General features: G+C 48.6%; 1 protein-coding gene across 2 annotated transcripts in view; it reads left to right on the forward strand.

Annotated features, from left to right (window-relative positions):
• The window catches only part of DNAH6 (dynein axonemal heavy chain 6), a 2,458,578-nt gene that overhangs the window by 411,571 nt on the left and 2,021,834 nt on the right, over positions 1 to 25,173 (forward strand). For both annotated transcript variants that reach the window (XM_085636629.1, XM_085636630.1), the window contains exon 13: positions 23,871 to 24,022. In XM_085636629.1, the coding sequence (XP_085492755.1) occupies positions 23,871 to 24,022 (152 nt within the window). The remainder of the gene's footprint in view (positions 1 to 23,870; positions 24,023 to 25,173) is intronic.

A 25,173-nucleotide genomic window follows, 5' to 3' on the forward strand; every position in this document is an offset into this window, starting at 1 on the left:
TCGGCTTTCCTATGCCTGCCGGATCAGCCGTCATTGTTTAAATCACCTATTGTACTTCGGTTTCTCAAGGGCCTCACAAATAAATTTCCTCCTACTCCTTTTATTGTACCTCAATGGGACTTAAACCTTGTTCTGACTTATCTTATGGGTTCTCCCTTCGAGCCCTTACATAAGTGTCCCTTGAGACTGTTGTCCTTTAAAACGGTTTTCCTCGTTGCTATCACCTCGGCAAGGAGGGTAAGTGAGCTTCAAGCTCTTAGTTCAAAACCCCCATTCTTGACTGTGCATGCTGAACGAATGGTGCTCTGGACCAGGGCTGCGTTTTTGCCTAAAGTGGTAACTCCCTTCCATCTGGGGCAGTCCATTACCCTTCCTACCTTTTATCCTCCCCCTTACCCTTCCAAGGAGGAGGAGAGACTTCACCGCTTGGACCCGAAGAGGGCGTTGAGCTTTTACTTGGATAGGACAAAAGACTACAGGATTGATGACCAGCTCTTTGTGGGCTTTGCTGGCTGCAGAAAGGGTCGTGCGGTGCACAAGCGCACCCTTTCAAGATGGATTGTGCTATGCATCAAGATCTGCTACTCCCTAGCTGGTAAGGAGCCTCCGGAGGGTTTGAGGGCTCATTCTACCAGGGCTAAGTCATCTACGTCTGCTTTATCTAGGGGTGTTCCTGTGGAGGATATTTGTAGGGCGACAACTTGGGCCTCCCTCCACACCTTCGCAAAACATTATTGCTTGGACACCGAGGTGAGGAGGGACGGGCATTTTGCTCGTTCCGTCCTTCAGGATTTTTTGGTATAGGGGGATGGACACCCTCCTCCGGGAGTGGGGACTGCTGTGGAATCTATTCACAAGGTGAGGAATCCACTGGCAGATGTATCCATCAGAAGAACAAGTTACTTACCTTCGGTAACGCTTTTTCTGGTGGATACAGTATCTGCCTGTGGATTCCTCACTGACCCACCCGCCTCCCCGTTGTCCATCCTTCTATACCTATAATTCTGTTGATGGTGTTTCAAATGTGTTTATTACTATCAAGGGCATTATGTTGTTTCTTGTGCCTTGCTATTTATTTTCCACACTGTGTGTGTTGATTTGCGTATCATGTACTGTGTATGCTGTGTATATGTTGCTGTCAGTCCGTCCGTGTGCCTCGAAGGCACGGAAAAAAGGGGCGGAACTGACGTCATCACGCCGAGGAGGTCTTCTTATGGAGCCGGTGACGTCAGCGGAGTCACGAACGGAGCCGTGCCTCTGTGACGTCGTCTTCGACCTCATCGGCGTGGACTGCTACAAAAGTTTTCGAATGTTGCTGGCGCAGGGGATATTCACAAGGTGAGGAATCCACAGGCAGATACTGTATCCACCAGAAAAAGTGTTACCGAAGGTAAGTAACTTGTTCTTCACTCTCTGCTTTTTCCCTCCCCATGTTAACGTGATTAGTAGTGTCCGAAGTGTAGTGAAGAAGTGCTGCGTTAAGCAAATGGGGTTATTAAAGAATGCAATCGTCTTGATCAGCGCTATTCTGTCTGCATTTGATAATGGCAATTTTATCCACCTAGTTACTTGTTCTTCAAGCCGTTTGATTGCCTTCCCATAATTGAATTGTATAACCACTTGTGGATCTTTATGAATCCATATTCCAAGGTATTTTACTGGGCATGTGCTCCATTCCAGTGGGTAGCCAAGCTCCATATGTGACGTGTATACTGTGAGTGGCAGAATGATCAATTTATCCCAGTTGATACCAAGTCCTTAGTGCCATTCAAATCGAATATACTCTCGGATAAGTTGTTCTGGATATTTGTCAGGTTCACGAACATATAGAACCATATCATCCGCGTATTTTGAGACCGCAAGGGGCCGCTGATAGAAGCGCCGCCTCCTGCACATATCTTTGTCACAATATGCATGCTAATGGTTCCAGTACAATGGCAAACAATAGTGGTGACAATAAGCACTCTGGTGACCCTTTAGCATATAGGAAGACCCATAAATGAAGATGATACAAATTTAATGGTTGCTTCCAACATGTAGAAACCTGTTTACTCGCTGTCACCATCAAAAGGATGAATACCACCTGTCCCGCATAATCCAAAGATGGGTAAGCTAGGCATATTACCTCCAAAGATAATAATAGCAGTTCTTCCCAATGTAGGACTTGTATTGCATCCTTCCTCAATGCTACGCACTCACTCTACCTGCTTAGATAGTTATTTTCACTAGTTGCACACGCTAGGGCTCTTACAGCCATTGCCATTTGCCACCTAGCCAGATTAAACACCAGGTCTACAAATCTGGACATGACAGCATTTGCCGTGTTTCTCGCACTTAACCCTTCTAAACAAGAGCGTGGGGGCACTATGAGTGTTACGTCTGTAGCCGCAATAATGATGTGCACCTGTGTGTCACAGTAGTTCGCCAATAAAGGGCAGGTCCACACCATGGAATAGAAGTCTGCCTGGTCAAGTGACGGTCCCGGGCACTCTGGCTGTGTGTTAGGAAACATTACATTTATTCTTTTAGTGGTGATATAAACTGTGTAAGTAGTGAAATTTTATTATTTTGAATCGAAGAGTTCTTAGGGATTCTTTGAGTATTGTGTAGTATAGTAGACCACTCAGTTTCTGTCAGGAGAACCCCAAACCAGCGTTCATGCATTCCAGTCAGATGACATTTGGATTGGGCTATCAGCACTTTATATAACAATGTAATCATTCTATATTTGCCGTCCAGTGTGCTAACAGATTGGAGACAATGGTTCAAACGGACCATTCCGCCACCATTTGCACATTGTAGTCACGATTTCGCTATGTTGTAAGAAATGTCATGGGGACATGAACTCCTGGAATCATCTAATCCTTCCAACCTCAAACAATCTTTCCTGTGTACACAGCCCTTTCTCTACCCAGTCACGCAAACTGTCCATTCCCTTATATGAGGTAGTGCCAGTAATGCCATCAAAGGAATGTCTGGTGTATATGGCCTCCGCATGCATGTCCTCCTCGATGCTCATGTCCATGCATGACTGAATGTTCTGGTGACCAATGCATCAATTTTCTCCAGTGACAATCTCACCTTCTGGCTGGCCATTGTAGCTACCTAAGTTCAATATCAGGGGCAGCCAAGTCACCCTCATCCACCGGAAGTTAAAGTTTTGCTAGTTCTATCTTATGTCTTGTAGGTCCCCAAGCCCGATCTAATGGTAAGGCATCTTATCTCTCTAAATAGCCTTTAAAGTATTTGTATTGGTAGGTCTTTTCAATGTCTATGAATAGGACCAGTGCTTCGGGATAGTTGTCCCGTGATGAATGCAGCACCTGTACCAGCTGTCTCATATTGCACATGCACGGATAAACCCTAACAAATTTGGGTGGATCGACTTTGCCAATTTAGTAAAAAAGCTGATTTGCTAATATTTTACACAAACCTTTATAATCTACATTGAGCATAGATAGTGGTCTATAAGAGGCCACTTGAGCTGGATCTCTTCCCTTCTTAGGTAGTGACACTATTACCGTCATCATATTTTGTAAGCTGCCCAACAACCTGGCCGCATCGACCCTCACAGCGACTGCATCTACTGCCTGTACCCCAACCATAAGGCTAAAGATTGCAAGGTATGTCGTACCTTTTCCACCAAAATTTTGAGGGACCGTGAAGGATGCCTTTGTATTTGGCTTCAAAAGCTGAAGGCCAGGAAAGAACTTCTATCAAGTGATGACAGTGATGAGATGTCTTCTTCGTCATCTAGAATGTCCCACAAGAGGGAAAGATCACAAACTCACTCCTCCTGTGAGCACCCTCAAAAAAAGGCCACTCATGGGTCTTACAGGCATAGTCCATCAAAATCTCCTCACTGAAGTGAAAAGGAGAGTAAAGGACATCATTCAGGTGGCAGTAAAACAAAGAAGGAAAATTTAGAGCTGCCTACAATACCTTCTCTGGGCAGGCAAGTTTTCAAAAGGCCTTCATCTGTTCCCACTGAGGAGAAACCGTCGATGAAGGCTTTACAGTTGACAAAATCTTTGTTGTCGACGAAGAAGAGATCCTCACCGTCATCGACACGGAGCAATGTCCCCCATGCTTCCAAAGCCAAGGAGCTGTCATTGTCGAGTTCCGCTCCTCAGAGAACTTCAGAAGCGGCGACACTATCGTCATCGAGGGTTTTACAATCATTGCTGACCATTCTTCCACCGACATACGCATGATCCACAATAATGACGGCGACAACAGCAAAGACAGCATTGACGGCGACAGTGGCTATGTTGCCACGAGCATTGACAACGACGACGATAGCTCCGTTGACGACCTTGTCGATGAAAGAAAAATCACCTATGGAAAAGATCAGAAGTAGACATCTGACACCAGAGGTCACATCACTTAGCAAAGCAGCACCTTTACTTCCTTCACATTTCTTGGAGGAACAGGATTCTGATGAAGATGATGGGCTTTTTAGATATGCCCATAGCCTATCGCAGTAGCACGTAAAATGTCAAGAGGATGACTACGAGGAGGAATATGAAGAAGCACGATTATATGCCTCCACAGGAGTACCACCAACAATATCAGGAGGAGATAGTTTGTATGCCATCTTCTTTGCTTTCGGACATACAGTCCATGCTTTCAGACTATAAGAAAAGGTTTCCATCAGCTTCTGCTCCTCCTGAACATGCTTCATTTCCACCTAGACAACTGTTGGTTCCTTCCACTCCTCAACAGGGTCCAACGTTAATGTCTATAGTTCCTCCATGATCACCACCGCTTCCCACTCAACAGGATCCAGTGACTATAGATGATGACCATGAGGCAGGGGAGCTTCCAGATCCACCCTAAGAGTGGGATGATTACCTTATTCCCACTCCGTCTTCTCCATCTCCAGTTCCCATTGATTCACCACCTGAGGACATCAGTGGTTTTCACAATTTACAGGAAAGGGCGGCCAAGAGATTTGATTTGCCGATGCCAACTTCCCAAACGGACTGCTTTCTTTATGATTTTGAAGAACCCTTTAGGAAGTCAGTGCAGGCCATGCCCATAATTAACTAAATATGGGAGGAGGGCCTCAAGGACATGAAGACACCAACCACTGTGACTCTAGTTCTTCCCAGGTGAGAGAAAAAATATAAGGCTCCAGAAGATGCTCCTGCCTACCTTGTGGTCCACCTGAAGCCTGACTGTGAGCTCTCAGGCTGCTCATAGGAAATCTAAGAACCCGTCTGCTCTGATCATAACACCTCTGGGTAAAAAAGGCAGATGCCTTGATAATACTGGCAAACACTTCTCATCAATGTCAGGTCTTATGTTCAGGGCAGCTAATGCTCTAGCGATCTTGGGGCTCTGCGATAGCAAGATGTGGTGCATTCTAGCTCCATACTTTGATCCATTTCTGAATGACAATAAGACAGAAGCAAAAAAGATCCTCCAGGAAGGTGAGCGGGTATCCTCGGAGGTTATAGACTGCACAGTGGACATTGCTGGGAGGAGCTGCAGTCTTACATCGCCAAGGTTGGCTCAGTGCCACATCTTTCCACCCGGAAGTGCAGAACAAAATAATTGATCTTCCCTTTGATGGAGAGGCCCTTTTCAAAAAACATATTGATGAGGCTACCCAGGATATAAAGAAGGACACTGACACAACCAAGTCATTGGAGACGCTTCAGTACCATAAGATACCCTTTCGAGTGGCATGAGGAAGAGGTCTTCCATTGTATAGAGGTGGCTTCCAACAATATAAGTGTAGGAGGCTGGCTTAGTATACGGTGCATGCTTATTTAAGTGAAGCCCTTTGCACCTTATGGTGATTTTAGTGGCCTTTGATAAAATTGAAAGCTCTCAAAGTGGTAGCTGTGGAGAACAGCCCTCAAGCTTATTTTGAAGGAATGTTAAGCAGCTTGTTTTACCAATTTAATCATGAAGTGTAGGTTAAATGAAAAAGAACCACACAGTCTATATATAAAAATATGTCTATTTATTACAGAGCACTCACTAACACATTGGTATATCTCCTACCAGAAAATATAAAGACAAATCCACAGTAATACCTCAATTGCAATAAGGTAAGTAGCACATATTACAGTGGTCTCTAGGGGGAGAACAAACCATATCCTAAAACGAAATGGAATGTAAACTGCGACCGAAGTCGGGACTTGGACCAGGAGACTCAGAGGAGCTGAGAACACAAGGAACCATCCAAGGTAAGTACCCAGGAACCCCACAGAGGCTGTGTGCGGGGTGGAAACACAGCTGTGTGTCCAATAGAAGTCAACTGGGTGGTCATGTTTGCAGGTTTGAAGAAGGACCCTTCCCAGTGGACCCTGAAGAAACTCCATGGAAGACAGAAGGTTGGAGAGTGGAGAGTCATCCTTCCCGTTGATATCCCAGAAAGCAGGATACCTACACCAGAGAAGTTACGGTGCTTTATCAAACAGCCAGGTCTTTATGCCCTTCAGGACCTTGGCGAGTGAAGGTGTCTGTCGGAGGTGGAGAGGGAGAGTGTTCCATGCCTTGGCCGAGTGGTAGGAGAAGGAGCATCCTTTTGTTCTGATCGTCTTGATGCAGGGAACCGTCGCAAGGGAGAGCTGGGCAGAGTGGAGGGATCTTTGAGGTGCGTGTAACGAGAGGCGGAGGTTCATGTAGGCTGGTCCAGTGTTGTTGAGGGCTTTGTGTGCGTGGGTGAGGAGCTTAAAGGTGATTCTCTTCTCAACGCGGGCCAGTGTAGTATCTGTAGGTGTTGGCTGATGTGGCAGTGGCGCGGTAGGTTGAGGACTAGTCTGGCGGCGGTGCTCTGGACATTCTGGAGTTTGCGGGTGAGGTTCTTGTTGGTCCTGGCTTAGAGAGCATTGCTGTAGTCCAGTCTGCTGCTGATGAGGGCGTGGGGGACAGTTTTTATGTGCTCTAGGGGAATCCAGTTGAAGATCTTCGGAGGAGGCGGAGGGAGTGGTATCAGGAAGAGGCGACAGCGTTGATCTGGCGGTCCATTTTGAGTTCGGAGTCCAGTATGATTTCGAGGTTGGGTGCGTGGTCCGTGGGGGAGGGAGGGGGGCCCCAAGGGGGGAGACGCATCAGGTGTCATTCCAGGCATCGGGGTGTGGGCCCATGATAAGAACTTCTGTTTTGTCCATGTTGAGTTGCATGCAGCTGTTCTTTATCCACCTGGCGACTGCTTTCTTTCCTTCTTGAAAGTTGTGTTTGGGTTCGTTGGATAGGGGGAGGATGAGTTGGGTGTCGTCGGTGTAGGATACGATGTTGAGTCCACATGATCTGGCGATGGATGCGAGTGGGGCCATGTAGACATTGAACAGGATGGGGCTAATGGACGATCCTTGCGGGACTCCGCAGATGGCCGCCAAGGGTTCCGAGAAGAAAGGAAGGAGTCTTACCCACTGCATTCTGCCAGAGAGGAATGAGCAGATCCAGTCTAGGGCCTTGTTCCGGATTCCTGCGTTGTGGAGTCTGCGGGTTAGGGTGAGGTGTGAGACTGTCGAAGGCTGCGGAGAGAATGAGAGCCTCAGTCTCTCCTCTGTTAAGGAAGGAGTGGATGTCATCTGTTGCGGCGAGAAGGGTGGTTTTGGTGCTGTGATTCTTCCTGAAGCCTGATTGGGAGGAGTTGAGGATGTTGTTTTCTTCTATGAAGGAGGCGAGTTGACTGTTGACGGCCTTTTCCATGACTTTCGCTGGGTACCAGAGTAATGAGATCAGTCTGTAGTTCTTGAAGTCAGTGGGCTCCGCCAAGGGTTTGATCAGGAGAGGATTGAGGTCGGCGTTTTTCCAGTCATTGTGGAAGGAGGCAGTCTCGAAGGAGCGGTTGATAATTTGTCGAAGCTCGGGGGTGATGATATCTGCGGCTCTGTGGTAGATTTGGTGGGGACAGGGATCCGTGGGAGTCCCGGAGTGAATTGACTACATAGTCCTCAGCGTGTCTTCGGTGCTGAGGGCGGTCCAGCTGTCAAGTCTCGGCTGCGTGTTGTGGGGAATGGCGGGTGTGGGTTCGGCGTGGAGGTAGTTGTCTTCAAAGTTATCGTAGATGGTCCTAATTTTGTGGAGGAAAAAGGTGTCAAGACTGTTGAAGAGGTCCTGGGAGGGTGGGATGTCGGTAGTCTCACTGTTGGGTTGGGCAAACTCTTTGATGATGCCGACGAGTTCCTTGCTGTTGTATGTGTGAGTGGAGATTCTGTCCTCAAGTGCTTTCTCCCTTGAGTATCTGATGGTTTGTGGTGGGTGGTGGTGGCTGCTTTGTAGCTGTCAAAGTCTGCTGTGGTTTTGGATTTGCTTCATAGCCTTTTGAGGCATCTGCAGATTTGTCTAGATTTTCGGAGTTTGGTGGAGAACCGGCTGGCTTTTTTGGCAAGAAGGTTGGACGTTTTCTTGAGGAGACTGATGATTTTGCCACAGTCGGTGATCCAGTTGTGTAGGGTACGGGCGGCGGTGGTTGGGTTGTTGTCAGTGGGAGCAGAGCTGCTGAGAGAGGCGGTGAGCTGGTCATTGGAGATCTTTTTCCAATTCCAGAGCTGGAGCTGGTGAGGACGTTTGCGGGTGATGTTGGTTTTGAAGGTTAAATGGATGCAGCGATGGTCTGTTTATGGGAGTTCGAAGGTGTGGCTGAAGGTGACAGAGTTTCCTGCTGTGAAGATTGGGTCAAGGGTGTGTCCTGCTGAGTGCGTTGGTTCTGGTACGATTTGTTTTAGTTCTAGGATGTGGAGGTTGTCCAGGAGGGAGGTGGTGTTGAGATCTTGGAGGTTGTCGAGATGGACGTTGAGGTCTCCCACCAGGGTGTAGTTGGCGGAGATGATGGCTTGCGGGATGATGAGGTTGGTGATGTAGTCGGAGAATGGTGTGCGGGGTCCATGTGGTCAGTAGACGAGGGTGCCTCAGAGAGTGGTGGACAGGTTGGTCAGCATCTTGAATTGGAGGAGTTCCATCAGGTCCGTGGGCCTGTTGGTGTGGGTGAATGTAAATTGAAAATGTAAATTGATACTTGTATAGCGCACTACTCACCCGCAAGGGTCTCAAGGCGCTTGTACGAATACCGCTGTGGAACCCATCCAGGCTTTCCCTGTGAGGCGTCCACTCCTGGGCACCCCCAAGGTGGAGGCCAGGCATCCTTAGCGTTGTGGGGGCCGTTGTGGAGATTAAGCAAGCTATTGCCCAGAGTTGCAGAGTGGGACTCCATGATTGGAATGGCACCGAGGCGAGAATTATCAGGTCCGTGGAATTTTTTAGCCCAAGACCCGCCGAGGCGGGGAATTGAACCCTGGTCCCGGGCTAGACCTCTGCATCAGGGTCTGCCGCTCTAATCATTGAGCCACACTTCTCCACTTAGAGTGCTTAGACGGAGGTTGGACTTGTGGGCAATGACGATGCCCCCTCTAGGGCGGTTGGGCCGGTCCTTCCGGGTGATCTTGTAGCCTTCGAGGATGGCGATCATGATGTCAGATCCCGAGGCGCCGTTCGTCCAGGTTTCAGGTGAAGAAAGCGATGTTGAGGTGGTGCTGTTGAGGAAGTCCCAGATTTCCGTGGTGTGTCTGTGGAGGGAGCGGACGTTGAAAAGGATGCAATGCAGGGTTTGAGATGCGATGGAGTAGTTGCTGGAGGGAGGAGGGCAGTCTTGGGTCTCGGCGAAGGAAAAGGAGTGTCGGCCGTATTGGCAGGAGAAGAGTCTGTGGTTGTCAGTAGGTGAAAAGGGATTGCAGTTGTTATTCTTGCCAGCGATGAGTGCACGGAGAGCCGAGGAGCTATAGCTTTAGCAGGTCGGAGGACCAGGGTTCCTGGCGTTGGCCATGGTCGGGTTGCGGACTAGCGCAGACAGGCTTGCCTTTGGAGCGCCAGTAGCATACCCTCTGTGCGCAGCCACCACAAGTAGAGGTCGGGGAGGTCAGGTCAGCTGGGAGGCACGAGCCTGAACAAGCGGGAGGGGGAAGGGCCATGGGGACAGCAGCGGTGGGGAAAAAACGAGTCTAGAAGGAGGAAAGAAGTAAAGAAAGGAAAAAGCCAATAAAATGCAAATAAGAAGATAGAATAAATAAAAGGAAAAAAGAAATTAGTAAAAAGAAAGGAAGGAGGACTAGAGGACAGATAAACACGGGCAGAGGCAGAAGTAGCAGTGGAAGGAGCAGGCAGATGTTGAGGACCCGAGGACCTGAGCAAGGCATAGGGGCCTCAAACAGCTGACAGCGGTGGGCGCCGGGTGTGGAGACACTCACGGTAGAGCTGCACGCCGGGACAGCAATATCCTGACTAGTCCAAAAAGCATACTGACATGGGCAAAGGGTGGTGGCTGTAACCATGAAAGCAGATCCTACCATCCTACAATAGGTATCCCTCTTACGCCGCCTCTACTCAACCATATGGGCCTCAATACACCCAGCATCAGCCCCAATCTGCAGCATACTCCAGATCTGCACCCAGGGGAAGAGCGGTGTTAGAATTGGGATTTATGGCTGGCTAGGGCATGTGCCAAAGCCAGGCAGAAATCACCACTCTAGTCAGGATAAGGAAGTTACACTCCTAAAATAACTCCAGCTCACCCTCTTGATAGCTTGGCACGAGCAGTCAGGCTTATCTTAGAGGCAGTATGTAAAGCATTTGCACATAACCAACGGCAATACAGTGTAAGCATTACAAAAGGACACCACACCAGTTTAGAAAAAATCCAATATTCTTATATACTTAAGACAAGACCAAAAACAATAAAAATCCACAATACAGTACTTAAAGATCTACAGTTATCAAAATACGCTTGAAAAACAGTTCCTTGATGTCTATAGCTCCGTCCGGGGTTATCACGGCGTCATGAGCAAACAAATCCAAACTGTTCTGGATGACTGCGGTGTCGCAGGCCAGCTACGGTGTCAGGAAGACCGGCAAACAATACCTTTTTGAAATGCAGGGCGTCGGCGACCTCTCGATGAGCTTCCGAAAACATGGCGTCCGCAGGCGTCGGTTCCGGAGGTCGGTGCAGGAGTAGTCGGGGACCTGGAAGTCCCACACATTGCAGGTCGATCTCCTCTCTCTTGGAGTCAGGAGCGCTGGCGTCGTGTGCTGAAGTGCAGCTTTGCGGCGTGCCGTGCCCTCACGTTGCGGTACGAGCCGCGTCTTGGTGGCGGTGTCGGATGGCGTTGTCGGTGAGACCAGAGTCGCGGTGCGAGATGAAGGCCATGCTAATCACGGTGCTGGCAGGTTACGGTGCGAGCAGCGTCGTTGTTGCTGATGTGCTGTCCTCGGCTGACAAACTGGAGTCTATGGCACCGGCATCAGTAGGCCCAGGCTGTGATGCGGGATGAGGGCGGTGCGTCGTGTAACTTTACAAGCGGTGCCCTTGAACCACGGTGCAGCGTAGAGCGTCGTCATCAGGGATACCAAGGCGTTGTCGTGAAGCAAGGCGGTGCGGAGTGTGGTGCCCACAGGTTGTGGTGCAGCAGCGGCTCGGTGGCGGCGTCAGCAGGCGTCGATGGTGAGACCAGAGTCGCATGGCGGCGGTGCCCTCTGCGGTGCCAAGGTGTTATAGTGCAGCGAGGCAGTGCTCAGTGCGGTGCCCACAGGTAGCGGTGTGAGCAGTGGCTCGGTGGCGGCATCAGCTGACGGCGTCGGTAGGACCAGGGTCGCGGTGTGGCGTTGCGGCAATGCCCTCTGCGGTGCCTTCAGGCCAAGGAGTCGGCAGCGGTGTCGTAGACGTCGTTGGGTTGCTTTTCTTCTGTTGCCGCATAAAACACACAGTCCCCAGTGCTGAGGGCAGAAGAGTTTGAAGTCTTTGTTGTGCCTGAGACTTCGTGAACACGGGACAAGCTCTACGTCAAGCCCTTGGAGAAACTCACAGAAGTAGATTGCAGAAAGTTCAGTCCAGTCCTTTCACTGCCCAAGACAGTAGCAGCCACTGCAGGCCGACACAGCAAAGCACACAGCAATGTGGTAGTTCCTCCTCACAGCTTCTCCTGCTCTTCTTCTTGGCAGTCTTCTTGATCCAAAAGAGTTCTAAAGTTCAGGGGTCTGGGCCCCACTATTTATATACCAAAATCCTTTGATCTCTTAGGTAGAGAGTGTCTGTGCTCAGCCAGAACCAGTTCTGCCTTCTCTGGTGTGACTTCCTGGCAGGGGGTGGAGACGGTATTGTCAGAGGCAGACCAGACCCTTTGAGGTGCAAGGAAATCTCCCCCCCTCCCAATTTCAGCCCAGGTCTATTCAGCCCTTTCCTGACCCACCTAGACGATCTGGAGCCACTCCTGCTCCCCTGCCTTCTGTCATCCAGAACCCAGACAGGCAATCCACATTCCAGCAGAGGCACACAGGATGACTGAGCAAGAAAATACCTACTTTCTAAAAGTGGTATTTTCAAACACAGAATGTAAAAATCACCTTCACTATAAGATGCAACTTTAGATTCTGAGTCCAGGCATACTTAACTTGGTTTTCCCACCAGTTATGTTTCTAAGATGTTATAAGCAAACTTCCCATTCTGTCCTATGGGGAACAGGTAGCCTTGCAATAGTGAAAAACGAAATGGGCTGTAAGTCACTATCAGGACATGCCACATACACCAGGGCATGTCCTACCTTTCACATACACTGCACCCTGCCCACAGGGGATACCTTGGGCTTACCTTAGGGGTGACTAACATGTAGAAAAGGAAAGGTTTAGGGCCTGGCAAGTGGGTGCACTTGCCAAGTCGACCTGGCAGTTCCAGACTGCATGCAGACTCTGTAATGGGAGGTCTGAGTTACTTTTTCAGGGCTACTCGCGTGGGTGGCACAATCAGTGCTGCAGGCCCACTAGTAGCATTTGATTTACAGGCCCTGGCACACTCTGTGCACTTTACTAGGGACTAACAAGTAAATCAAATATCCAATCATGAAAACACCAATCAATAACACAATTTACCCAGAGAGCATATGCACTTTAGCACTGATCAGCAGTTTTAAAGTACACAGAGTCATAAAACCAACAAAAACAGGTCAGAAACAGGAGGCTAAAAAGCAAAATGTCTAGGGATAAAACCGCTGAAAAAGCCAGGTCTAACAGTCCAACCTAAACCCAGGGTAGACTAATCAATCCCTTGATGGACTTCCCTGGTGGAGGCGATAGAACCTAGACCTGGCTCACAATAGCGGGGGCAGGTTCTGGTTCTACGCCTTTCTGAACCCAGTCGGATCCCTCTGTCCATACTCTCAGGGCCCACTAAGCTAACCCATGGGGAACCCTTCTCCTCACCTGTGGACACCATCTGTGCAGCACCTAACCTTAACTTGCTCACAGGTGTGTCCGAACAGGCAGAGAGTACCCACATGGTCAACACAGTGATGTGGCCCAGTCCATCCCCGGGGTGTGACTCCTGCCCCCCCCCTCCTCCAGGGACCACTCTGTCCACCAGGACAGCAAGCCACAGTGGCCACTGACAGCTGTCAGTGATGAGAGCCAGGCCCCAGGCCTTTCACGGTTCTCAATCCTCTGTGGCGTCAGAGAGGAGGGGCAGTAGCCCCAGGTGCCTGGCACCCTTCTTTCACTCTCCCTTCTGTCAGGTCAGGTATGACATCCTGACACCAACCCACCAGCCCAGGGTCTGTACCCTGAGACTGGACAGGGGACTGGGGTGGTCTCTCCCACACCCGGTCCTTCTCCCAGGGGCTCTGTACCCTCCCACCTAGAGCGGTACCCCCTTCCGGAATTGTCAGGGTACCTATGGCAGGTGTCCTGCATAATTCGCCCACCAGTTCAAGGGTGTTATCCTGCAACTGGTACCCCAGTCCAGGGTCTGTACCCTGAGGCAGAACAAGGGACTGGGGTGGGCTCTCCCACACCTGGTCCTCATCTCTGTTGCTCTGTACCCTCCCACCTTGAGCTGCACCCACAGAAGACAAACTGGTAGGGGCACTGTTAGCAGTCCTCCTTCCCCCAGGTCAGTGGGGACACCCTGAACCTGGTCCTCCAACCCAGGGTCTGTACCCTCTGGCTGACCAGAGGTCTCGGGCGAGGCTCTCCTCCCCTTACCTCTCTTTCCGGGGTTCCGGACTCTTCTCCCGAAACAAAAACTGTCAGGATGCTGGAACCAGACCTCCTACACAATTCTTCCACCGGTTCAGGGCCTGCAACTGATTCCCCACCCTAGGATCTAAACCCTTGGGTTGAACTGGGGTTAGAGGCGAGGCCTCCCTCCCTCTGCACCCCCTTCCAGAGTTCTGCACCCTCCCACCTGGAGTTTTACCCCTAAAAGATAAACAAGTCAGGACACTGCTTACAGTTGTCCTTCCCTCCAGGTCAGGCAGGACCTGCACCTGAACTCCTAACCCAGGGACTAAACCCTGCGGCTGAGCACCTGCCCGGCGCACCAGGACTTCCTTGGGAGTACGCATGCCTCCCCCTGAGGGAAACACATGATTCATGTGTTGTGTGACAGTCTGCCTAGCGCAGATCTCCCGACCCCTGTCCATCTGACAGTGCGCGAAGATCCCCCAGTACAGAAGTGGTGTCACCATGGTCACTCCTAAGAGGCTCAGCCCTTCTGTCTGGCCTCTGACCCACTGGTTCTCCCACTGGGGAAAGCCTCCCCCTCTGACCCCTCCATCTGGACTTCTGCACCCTCCACTTAGGAGCGGCACTGCCAGACACCAGACCCACTGGAGCTCTGTTTACAGTCACTCCACGTTCTCCTTACTCTAGGAGATCCCCCTCAATGGACGGCCTACCAGTACAACCTAGGCTCCCCACCTGGTGTTCCCTCCTGGAACTACCCAGGCTTTGGGACCACACGTACACGTGCGACATGCGGTGCCCTCACATCGCGGTGCGAGCAGAGGCTCGGTGGCGGTATCAGATGGCGTCGTTGGTGAGACCAGGGTTGCGGTGCGAGATGAAGGCGGTGCTCGTCACGGTGCTGGCAGGTCATGGTGCAAGCAGCGGTGTTGTCGTCGCTAAAGCGCTGTCGTCGGCTGACTAACTTGAGTCGAAAGCGCCGGCATCGGTAGGCCCAGGCTGCGGTGCAGGATGATGGCGGTGCGTCGTGTAACTTTGAGCGGTGCCCTCTAACTACGGTATAAGCAGCGGCATTGATTTTGGCGTGGAGGGGCATCGTCGGGCATACCAAGACATCTTCGTGAAGCAAGGCGGTGTGGAGTGCGGTGTCCACAGGTTGCTGATGTGCTGTCGTCGGCTGACGAACTGGAGTCGATGGCGCCGGCGTCGGTAGGCCCAGGCTGTGGTGCGGGATGAGGGCGGTGCACCGTGTAACTTTACAAGCGGTGCCTTCGAACCACGGTGCATGCAGCGGCATCTATTTCGGCGTAGAGCGTCATCATCAAGGATACCAAGGCGTTGTCGTGAAGCGAGGCGGTGCGGAGTGTGGTGCCCACAGGTCGTGGTGCAAGCAGCGGCTCGGTGGCGGCATCAGCAGGCGTCGATGGTGAGACCAGGGTCGCATTGCGGCGGTGCCCTCTGCGGTGCCAAGGCATCATTGTGCAGCAAGGCAGTGCTCAGTGTGGTGCCCACAGGTGGCGGTGTGAGCAGTGGCACGGTGGCGGCATCAGCAGGCGACGTCGGTGAGACCAGTGTCGCGGTGCAGTGTTGCAGCGGTGCCCTCTGCGGTGCCTTCAAGACACGGAGTCGGCAGTGGCGTCATAGACGTCGTCGGGTTGCTTTTCTTCTGTTGCAGCACAAAACACAATCCCCAGTGCTGAGAGCAGAAGAGTTTGAAGTCTTTGCTGTGCCTGAGACTTCATGAACAGGGGGCTAGCTCTACCTCAAGCCCTTTGAGATACTCAAAAAAGTAGATTGCATAAAGTTCAGTCCAGTCCTTTCACTGCCCAAGACAGAAACAGCCACTGCAGGCCAACACAGCAAAGCATACAACAATGTGGTAGCTCCTCCTCACAGCTTCTCCAGCTCTTCTTCTTGGCAGTCTTCCTAATCCAAAAAAGTTCTAAAGTTCAGGGTCTGGGTCCCACTATTCATCTCTCAAAATCCTTTCATCTCTTAGAAAGAGAGTGTCTGTGCCCAGCCAGAACCAGTTCTGCCTTCTCTGGTGTGACTTCCTGGCAGGGGGTGGAGGCGGTATTGTCAGAGGCAGACAAGACCCTTTGAGGTGCAAGGAAATCTCCCCCCCCCCTCCCAATTTCAGCCCAGGTCTATTCAGCCCTTTCCTGAACTACCTAGACGATCTGGAGCCACTCCTGCTCCCCTGCCTTCTGTCATCCAGAACCCAGACAGGCAATCCACATTCCAGCAGAGGCACACAGGATGACTGAGCAAGAATATACCTACTTTCTAAAAGTGGTATTTTCAAACACAGAATGTTTTTCGCAAATGATCTTTATTCGGTTATTAAAAATATCCGTAAAAGATACATGTTATAAACAATCCCACTTCCATTAAAAATTCGGACCAATATGCACTTTACACATAAATACAATAAAAATGAAAACCCAGCAATATAAACAGTTTAAAAACGGGACGATTATATACAATATTCAACTCGTTCAGCCGTGCAGGGGTTCCCCAATAGCATGAAAGTGGGGACCCTATAAAATGCACATGTCCCACAAATTGGATTACAAGACCAATCTGGCTAATGTCTTTAAACCCTTCCAACCTTTAATAAGTCCGACACAGTTAATCCTCTCCTCTGGTATTTCTTCGTTTTACTGCCAATCGTAAAAAGTGTACAGTGCTAAATAAGGTGAAAGGGTCGGAGGAGAGTTTGAGAAATAAAAGAGTCACTTTAGCCTGTCTAATTTTGGAACGTCTTAGGGTGGTTTTTAAAAACAGAGACCTTGGATGAGCATAGAAGGGGCAAATTAGGACGAAATGGAGGGTATCTTGCGGAGATCTTAGATCGCAGCCGCACCACCCTTTTGAACTTGCATCATTTACAAAACCCGCTGGGACTGACAGGATGTGGTGCAAGAGGTTTAACCTGAATCTGGTCATCAGAAATCTGTCCTGTCTATTATACATGTTGGAAAGATAAAATTCCATGCCCAGGCATGATTTTGTAAGCTGATATGATCTTACTGTAATTTTCCGCCCTTCTCTGTCCTCTCTAACCCTAGCTGAGTACCGCATAAAATCTGCCTTTATAATACCCTTGTCTCTGCTAACTAATGTAAAAGGTTCATTAAAAAAAAATCGTGACCCAGTCTGCACAGGACATCCCTTACGTATTTAAGCCAGGGTATTTGGTACCCCTTTCCCCCCCTCATGAAATCCTCCAGAATTTGTCTGCTTAGACTTGCCCAAATTTTTATCCAGCAAATAATGGGTTTAAGGCAAGCCCTCTCGCTAAGATAGGTAATACCCAGCTCCTCGTGGATAATGAAGGAAGGGGTACATTGAGGCACTTGCAGAAGCCTTCTTAAGAACTTATTTTCCTCCAGTTGGATTTTTTCTACGTCTGTAAAACCCCACACCTCGCTCCCATACAGGGTCTTAGCACAACATACCAAACTATATAGGTGTACTATTTCGTTAGGTGACCAGCGGCCAAGTCTAGTCGCATAATTCATAATCGACCCCACCACGCTAGGGTGTTGGCTACATTTGTGCCTTACTAATGGTTTGAAGTTAAGATCTTTGTCAAATAAGATCCCCAAGTAGTTAAAAAAAATTACGTTTTCATGTTTATGTGCTCCTATTGTGAAGCTACAGTTCTTAGAAGGCGTTTTACCCACTTCCATAATGTATGACTTTGAGAGGTTGGGTACTAGATCTAAGTCCGCCATAAACCTAACAAATCCACTAATGAGGGCCTGTAGACTCCTTCCCGTGCGCGCCAAGAGGACCGCGTCATCTGCATATAAGAGGACGGGTATACTTCTCCTCCCAATGCAGGGACAGTCTGCCTCCAAAGCTCCAAGCGCCTTATCTAACCCATTTAAATATAGCGTGAACAGGAAGGGCGCAAGGATACATCCTTGCCTCTCCCCACCCTGGCACCAGAAGTCTCCCGTGAGGTCCCCCTCATCAGTGAATCTAACCCGTGCTGTTGTGTTATGATGAAGCATTCGTAAGCCATGTATCAATCCTGAATCCACACCCATGGCTCCCAAAATTTCCCACAGCTTTCTTCTGTTAATGCAGTCGAATGCTGCTGAGAGGTCCATGAATGCCAGGTACACAGTGCCTTCTCTGGCCTGAGTGTACTTTGCCACCAAGTGATAGAGGTTGAGGCATTGGTCTGTTGTGGAGCGCCCATTTCGGTACCCATACTGAACGTCTGTAATAATATTATTTTCATCAGCCCAGTCCATTAAGTGGTTTAAAATGACTATCCCAAGACTTTCGCCATGACATCTATAAGGGATATTGGGCGATAGCATTGCGGATCATTTCGGTTTCCCTTTTTAAAAATTGGCACAATAACGGCCGTGGACCAAGATCTGGGCATACCTACTTCAATAGCTGTATTAAATACCCTAGTCAGTATGGGAGCCCAGAGGTCTGCTTGGCTTTTAAATAGATCGGGGGAATCCCATCAGGCCCTGGTGCCTTTCTCATTACCAGGCCATCTATTCCTAGTTTGACCTCGGCTACCGTGATGAGCATCCAATCACTGACGGGAAGTCCTGTGACAAAATTTGGCTGCTCCTCTAGTTCACCACGGTTGTATAAGCTTATAAAATGCGCCACCCATGCTTCTGGCAAAATATGGGACGCCACTTGTGGTTTATTTGGGGGTTGGAAACACGGGTCATTTATTACCCTCCAGAAACTGTTCATGTTACGACGCTCCGCAGCCTCTCTCAGAGACTCCCAAGCCTGGGATTGTAGGGAAAAAGGCAATTTAATAGCCTTTTTATACCGAGTCCTACAGGCAACGATCTTTCCTCTATCCTTTGGGACTGTTTTGAGTGCCAGCTTCAGGTTCCTATGGGCCCTTGAGCAATCTTTATCGAACCAACTGGGGCAAGAATCGGCCTGCATCTTTGTTTTACTCCTCAAGAGGCTATCTATATGCTGGGCGGTGCCCTCAAACGCTACGATCAGATCTCTCCCCTCTACAGTGGGGTCCAGGCACCTCTAAGTCTGGCTATCAGTATTGGCGAGGAGCGCTCAATGGAGTGCTACCCCATCAATATTGCTCCATCTGATTCTCCTGCCGTGGTCCTTTGCCTTATATTGGCCCACGGTAGTCCTTTTATCCGCTTTAATGGTAAAATTGGTGTCCCTCAGTGACAGCACCAGGGGATTATGGTCACTAAAGGCACTGGGCACTATCTTAAAATGGCTAACCCTACCCTTTAGTACGTTTGATACAAAGATATAATTGATAATTGAGTCGCTTCCCCGTCCCTGAAAGGAGGGACTTATTGTGTTGTGCGACCCACAATCGATCAGATCCATCGTGTGGGTTAAGGCAAACTTGCCCAGAATTGTGCTTAATGCCAAGCTCTCTCTAGAGTGCTCTGGGTGCCATCCCTTGGTAGAGGGGCATGCATCCCAGATTTCTCCTTCCCATTTCAAATAAGGGCACTGGCGACAGTTGAAATCCCCCATGAGAATCAACTGAATACTTGAATCCCGTGTCATATAAACCCGTCAATCTCTCCTCCAGCTCGGCCAGATTTAACAAAGATTGTCCCGCATTATAAAAATTTATAAAGATGAGCTTTAAGCCCTTCTTAGAGTATCTCATACCCTGGAGACAGCCCGAGTCCCACCCCAGATCTTGCCAGCTCCCTTGCAACGTCAATGCCACATACGTTATTAATCCGCCCTTGGCACTTCCCATTGATGATTTACGGGCCGGGACAAAAAACATTTTATATCCCTCCAGAAATGGCACACTGTTGTTCATTTCCCATGTTTCCTGGAGGCAAATGACGTGGTATTTTTTAATGATATCTAACCATTCTGTGTTTTGGATTTTGGCTGCAAGTCCTGCGATATTCCAGGAGGTCATCCTCAGCTCCTTGGGGGATTGGTCAAGGCCACTGGTCCCTCCACTCATCTTCCTTGGAGGGAGGCACGTTTCCGAGCAAGTTGCTTTCAAAAACGTGACTTCCACTTCCCTCTCGTGCCCTACTAAGGTGCCAACTGCTGATTCCAGATCGTGTGCCCCTGGTGGGCTTATATCTCCAAATTTGCGATGGGTATCTTGTTCTTTCTCGATCTCACCACTCCCTATTATCATCAGTCAGTCTTGTTCATCCAGGGCAGAAATACTAGAGAGAGGGGCAAATCTATTTATTGCATGGCCAGAGGTATCCTCCCCACCTTTCTTGGTAACCAAAGGCCACTGCAGTCTCTGCCCAGACTCTGGGATGCTAACCCTGTAAAAATAATACAGGAGTAGCATCCTTATGCAAGACGCACTTGCACCCTCCCCATATCGGTTATCGAGCAAGTCTCTTACTAACTCAGGATGCCTAAAATTTACGATGACACAATCACCTGCAAATTTTTTCTTGCTGCCCCCAATCCAAGCCACCCTCCTAGCCATAAGGATGTGCCTATGCTGGAATCTCCTTACTGCTGTATTGTTATGTAACCAATGCGTGGCCTTATTTATCAATGTGCTGGTCGATTCTTCACTGTCTTTGTTTAATCCAGGCACGCCTACTAGCACTATCGAGTAAGGGCAGGATGCCGGAGGTAAATCCAGTGTCTGAAGACCTGGGGTGCTCTGGACACAGTCAGTACTACTAGTCTTAAAGGCCTTCTCTTGCTCCTTTTGTCCCATGCGATTATCCCTAGGATCAAGAGGGGTTCGCATGTTGCCCGGTGCCTTGAGACGCGGATTCCTATTACTGGTCTTTACTGGCTCCAGGGTTATCTCTCTATGCTCTCTAGGCTCGGGATCAATATTAATTACATCTTCTCTCCCGCAGTCAGCCACTGCCGAACCATCCTCCCTCCCCTGTGGGGTATTCCCGGGTGGCTGTCCCCTATCATGGTCTGCCAGACTACTTATTTTCCCTTCCAGATTGGAAATTATTGTCATTACCGGGCCCAAATATTGGAGTAAGAGCTGTTCCATTTTTTTCTCAAACGCTGAGATGATTTCATGAAGCCCTTCCGCCCCTCTTCCACTATGGCAGGTTGGACATGCTGTGCTCTCGGGATTCTTGCTAGTTCCTTTATTGGACTCTGTCGGCCCTCTACGACTAGGCTTACTCGCACGATCTGATGAGTGCAACCCACCCGGATCTGGAAGCCCTGCCGAAATTAAGGATCTTTTGGAGCGTGTGACTACTTCCCTAATAGGGCTGCGTGTGGGATCTGCGTCCATCACTGCTAGTTGGACACTTGGCCCCCCCCCTCGAGTCTTCCCCTTGCGATGTTCTGTGTTGAATAACCACCTGAGTGTCAACAGTACTGGGCATTCCCTTTGGTGTGTTTTGGTTAGTGGGGGCCAGCCCAGTTAAGCCTACTATCTCAAGGTCCCCCTGTAGGCTTGAATCAACCGACGTTAATACGTCAGTGGAGTCAGGCTGGGTTGTATGGACTAAAATGGCTTGAGTTAAATGAGCTCCTCCATGAGGCGTGGGACAAGTGGCTATATTGCCCAAGGAGGACCGTTTCTTTGCTATTAGGGAGTCCAATGATAATCTCTGTTCCGTCAACTGGATCTCATGTGCTAACAGCGACTCAGCTCTTATGATGAAGGCATCAAGGGTACCCTTTACCCCTCCCTCCACCCTAAGCTGAGAGTTCTTTGATTTAACCATAATCGGGGTATACAGTACTAGCTATCCCTGTAGGTAACCCCACCCTTTTGTGTAAGCTTGAGTATGTAAGTTTCAATGCCTGATAGTCAGAGTTTCCACACAGGTACCACTTTTTGGACAAATCAGCCCCAATACAGTGCACTTTACGCAGGGGGAATCTTAAATGCAGCTTGTTATAATATAACCTGAGTAGCAGCACGGAAGGCGAGACCATTGATGTCCACGCGTATACCCAGGAGTCTCCACAAGCCGGCAAAGCACCGGGGATACAGGAAAGGGACGTGGCCCAGCCCGGCCTCCTTTGGCCCCTGACGGCCACAGACGGCCCACTCTTGTCCCGGGCTTCTCCCGGCGCACGCCCACGCGCAGTTCCCGCGAAGCGGGAGCCGCGTTTGGTTTTAAGCGCCTCCGTGCGCGATGTGGTGACGCCGGGTGCAGGCAGGGCCAAAGAGTTGTGGGAAAGGTAGTCCCCCTTCCAGGCAGGCAACAGAAGTTCCAACAGTCGCGAATGTAAAAATCACCTTCACTATAAGATGCAACTTTAGATTCTGAGTCCAGGCATACCAAACGTGGTTTTCCTACATAGTTCCCAGGGCCAGTTATGTTTATAAGATGTTATAAACAAACTTTCCATTCTGTCCTATGGGGAACAGGTAGCCTTGCAATAGTGAAAAACGAAATGGGCTGTAATTCACTATCAGGACATGCCACACACACCAGGTCATGTCCTACCTTTCACATACACCGCATCCTGCCCACAGGGGTACCTTGCGCCTACCTTAGGGGTGACTAACATGTAGAAAAGGGAAGGTTTAGGTCCTGGCAAGTGGGTGCACTTACCAAGTCTTCATGGCAGTCCCTCGAGAGAAGGTGATAGTCACCTAGGGAAGCGAGTACCTATGTGCGAAACCCAATGATGATGCCACCCAATACTACACCATAGCAGTGACCACTTAACACCACCAGTGACCAATATTGTTTGAGGGTTTCGGGTAGTAACTGGTACACAAAGACACCAGTAAATAATAAAGTTCAATCTCTATTGATGAGGAGATTTTCCAAATATGGTAGACCAAGATTCATTCTGCATGCTATTACTACTAGACCATTTTTCTGCCTTCTATATCGTGGTCCTGAGTATCTTGCTTCCACATGTCTAGTACATAGTCCAAGTCTCACACTGCTCATTCTAATTGTTCTGATTCTTCTTGTTCTGTGGGTTTCAGAGTGTCACTTAAAATGATCTCTTCTGTATTATACATTACAAAGTGATTTTTTTCTACAGATGGCCAGCTTGGGGGTGCATCACCACTCTTATCGGCTCGGTGCGCGTAGTTTGTAATACAACCCATGCATGTAAAAAAGGCAATTAGTACATCAAATGCTGACAAGAAAATTTACCACTTGGCTCCTAAAGAAAACGAAGGGCTGCCTACATTTAGGTGTGACCCCAGCCTGATTATTAGTATGTAACTGGATTATGCAACTTGTGTGGAAATCAATGCAATTTGTTAAATTTACATATGACCAGCTGATTGTAATTTACATGTTACTCATTGTGAGTTAAGGGTTTTTGCACCTACAGAAATGTAGGAAAATTTACGTCAACCCAAATAAAATGAGCAACGTTTTTCTGAAGTAGAGAATTAGGGAGACTTTTTTAAAAACCTTTCAGTGTTCTCATATTACTGAGATGTAGCATTGTAAAGTGACCTCGAACTTGTCTGTATACTGTATTTGATAACAGTGCTTGAGGGCACACACACACACACACACTGCAATTCAAACCTTCTGTTTTTTTAAATTTACTAAAATCAGAAGTAAGCTGATAATGGTAAAGGGCTCTCCGTTTGACAACTCTCCAGTATACGTGGGCCCGACCCTTTCTTTATTCGGAGGACTTTGCCTGAGACGCGTTATGAAAGTGAGTCGGCACAAAAATGTTGGAGATGCTCAACATCCAGCAGAAATAATTTAACTTTTGGAAGCACTATCATTAAGAAAATGCCGCCTGCTAAAATTGGGTAATGTTAAGAAAGTGAAGCTGTCTAGACTCTTCAATTCTGTTGTGGAGTATACAGTGGAGCCTTTGGTAGTATCAATTGGCAATTTCTACTCTACGTAATATTGAACAGGACAGCACCAGCCTTAATAAGACACGCTTGAATACGCCAACCACTGTGCTTATCTATCATCCTGTTTTTCTTCATTTTACAGGAGTTGATTTCTTTGCTGGAGAGCTGGAAAAATATCACAGGCAACACAATGACGCTTTAGCCATCAGGCAAAAGAGAAATGTAGGATTGCTTCTTATAGATGCCAAAAAACTGAAGGAAAAACTAATTCCATCGCCAAAACGCTGCTTCGAGGTATGTTTGTTACATGCTCTTATGATAACTCAACCCAGTCCTTCCTTTAAGGTTGTTATACAGAGCTGCTCTTTGCTATGCAGAAAAGGTCAAATATTTTATCATAGGCATCGCATATGCAAGAACAGTGCTTTATACCATTTGTTCAGGATGTGGATACTCAGGAATAAACACTTGTAATTACCCCTTGGAAATGCATCCTCAATTTGCAAGGCTGTTTGTCCTGTGATGCTCAACAGTCTTTTTCTCAGAACTGCACTCAACATATCCTTGAAAACAAGTTTTATCAAATACGCTATTTTTAAAAGTATCTCCCAAACAACTGTTTAGCAATCCAGCATAAAAACCTAGTCCTCCTCTTCCTTATCTTTTGAATAAAAATGTATCTGATCATTTGGCTTATCATCCTATCATTGGATCTGAAGAGTTGGTACCCCAGGGTTATACTCAACCTCCGTAACATTCTAAATCAGTTGTGGTTCAAGTTTCTTCAGAAGTAAAGTTTAATCAAACACCTTGTTTTTAGGTTTGAGTTGGCTGCGCAGCTGTCGTGAGACTTTTTTTTCACTCACAAACATATATGCAGCCTTCCATCATTTCTCCGACCAACACCCTCCTCTTCTTTCTACCACAATAACACAACCGCACAACACTTCCACTCCACTGCACCACACATATTACCTTTTGCAGCAATCAAGTCTAAGACAAACACTCTTAACTCTACTTCATCCCCTCTTACACACATCATACACTCTACTCACAAACACATCAGCACCCCCTTTTTCTTACAACTTCCGCTCACAAACAATACTATACAGATAAATCCATGTAATAAAGCAAATGCATCAGCACCTCGTTTCACTACTCCTCAAAAGCAAATCATAGCATGCACACCAGCACAACAAAATCTCTCAAACACAGCACCTCATAATACTTTCCATCACAAACTAAAAACATACACCCACCTTTCAGACTACACAAATGAATAAACTCCAGTGCCAAGCTTTCTCTCTTCCACCACACCTAACACATATACAGCAACACAGCAATTCTCTTTTAAGCACCTCTCATCCATTGGACAATTAAGAACCTTACTATATGACTCACATGCTGCACCACCACCCCTAACTCATACACCTTCTGCCCTAAAC

This window comes from Triturus cristatus, chromosome 2_1 (genome assembly GCF_964204655.1).
Source record: "Triturus cristatus chromosome 2_1, aTriCri1.1, whole genome shotgun sequence".
Classification (NCBI taxonomy): Eukaryota; Metazoa; Chordata; class Amphibia; order Caudata; family Salamandridae; genus Triturus; species Triturus cristatus.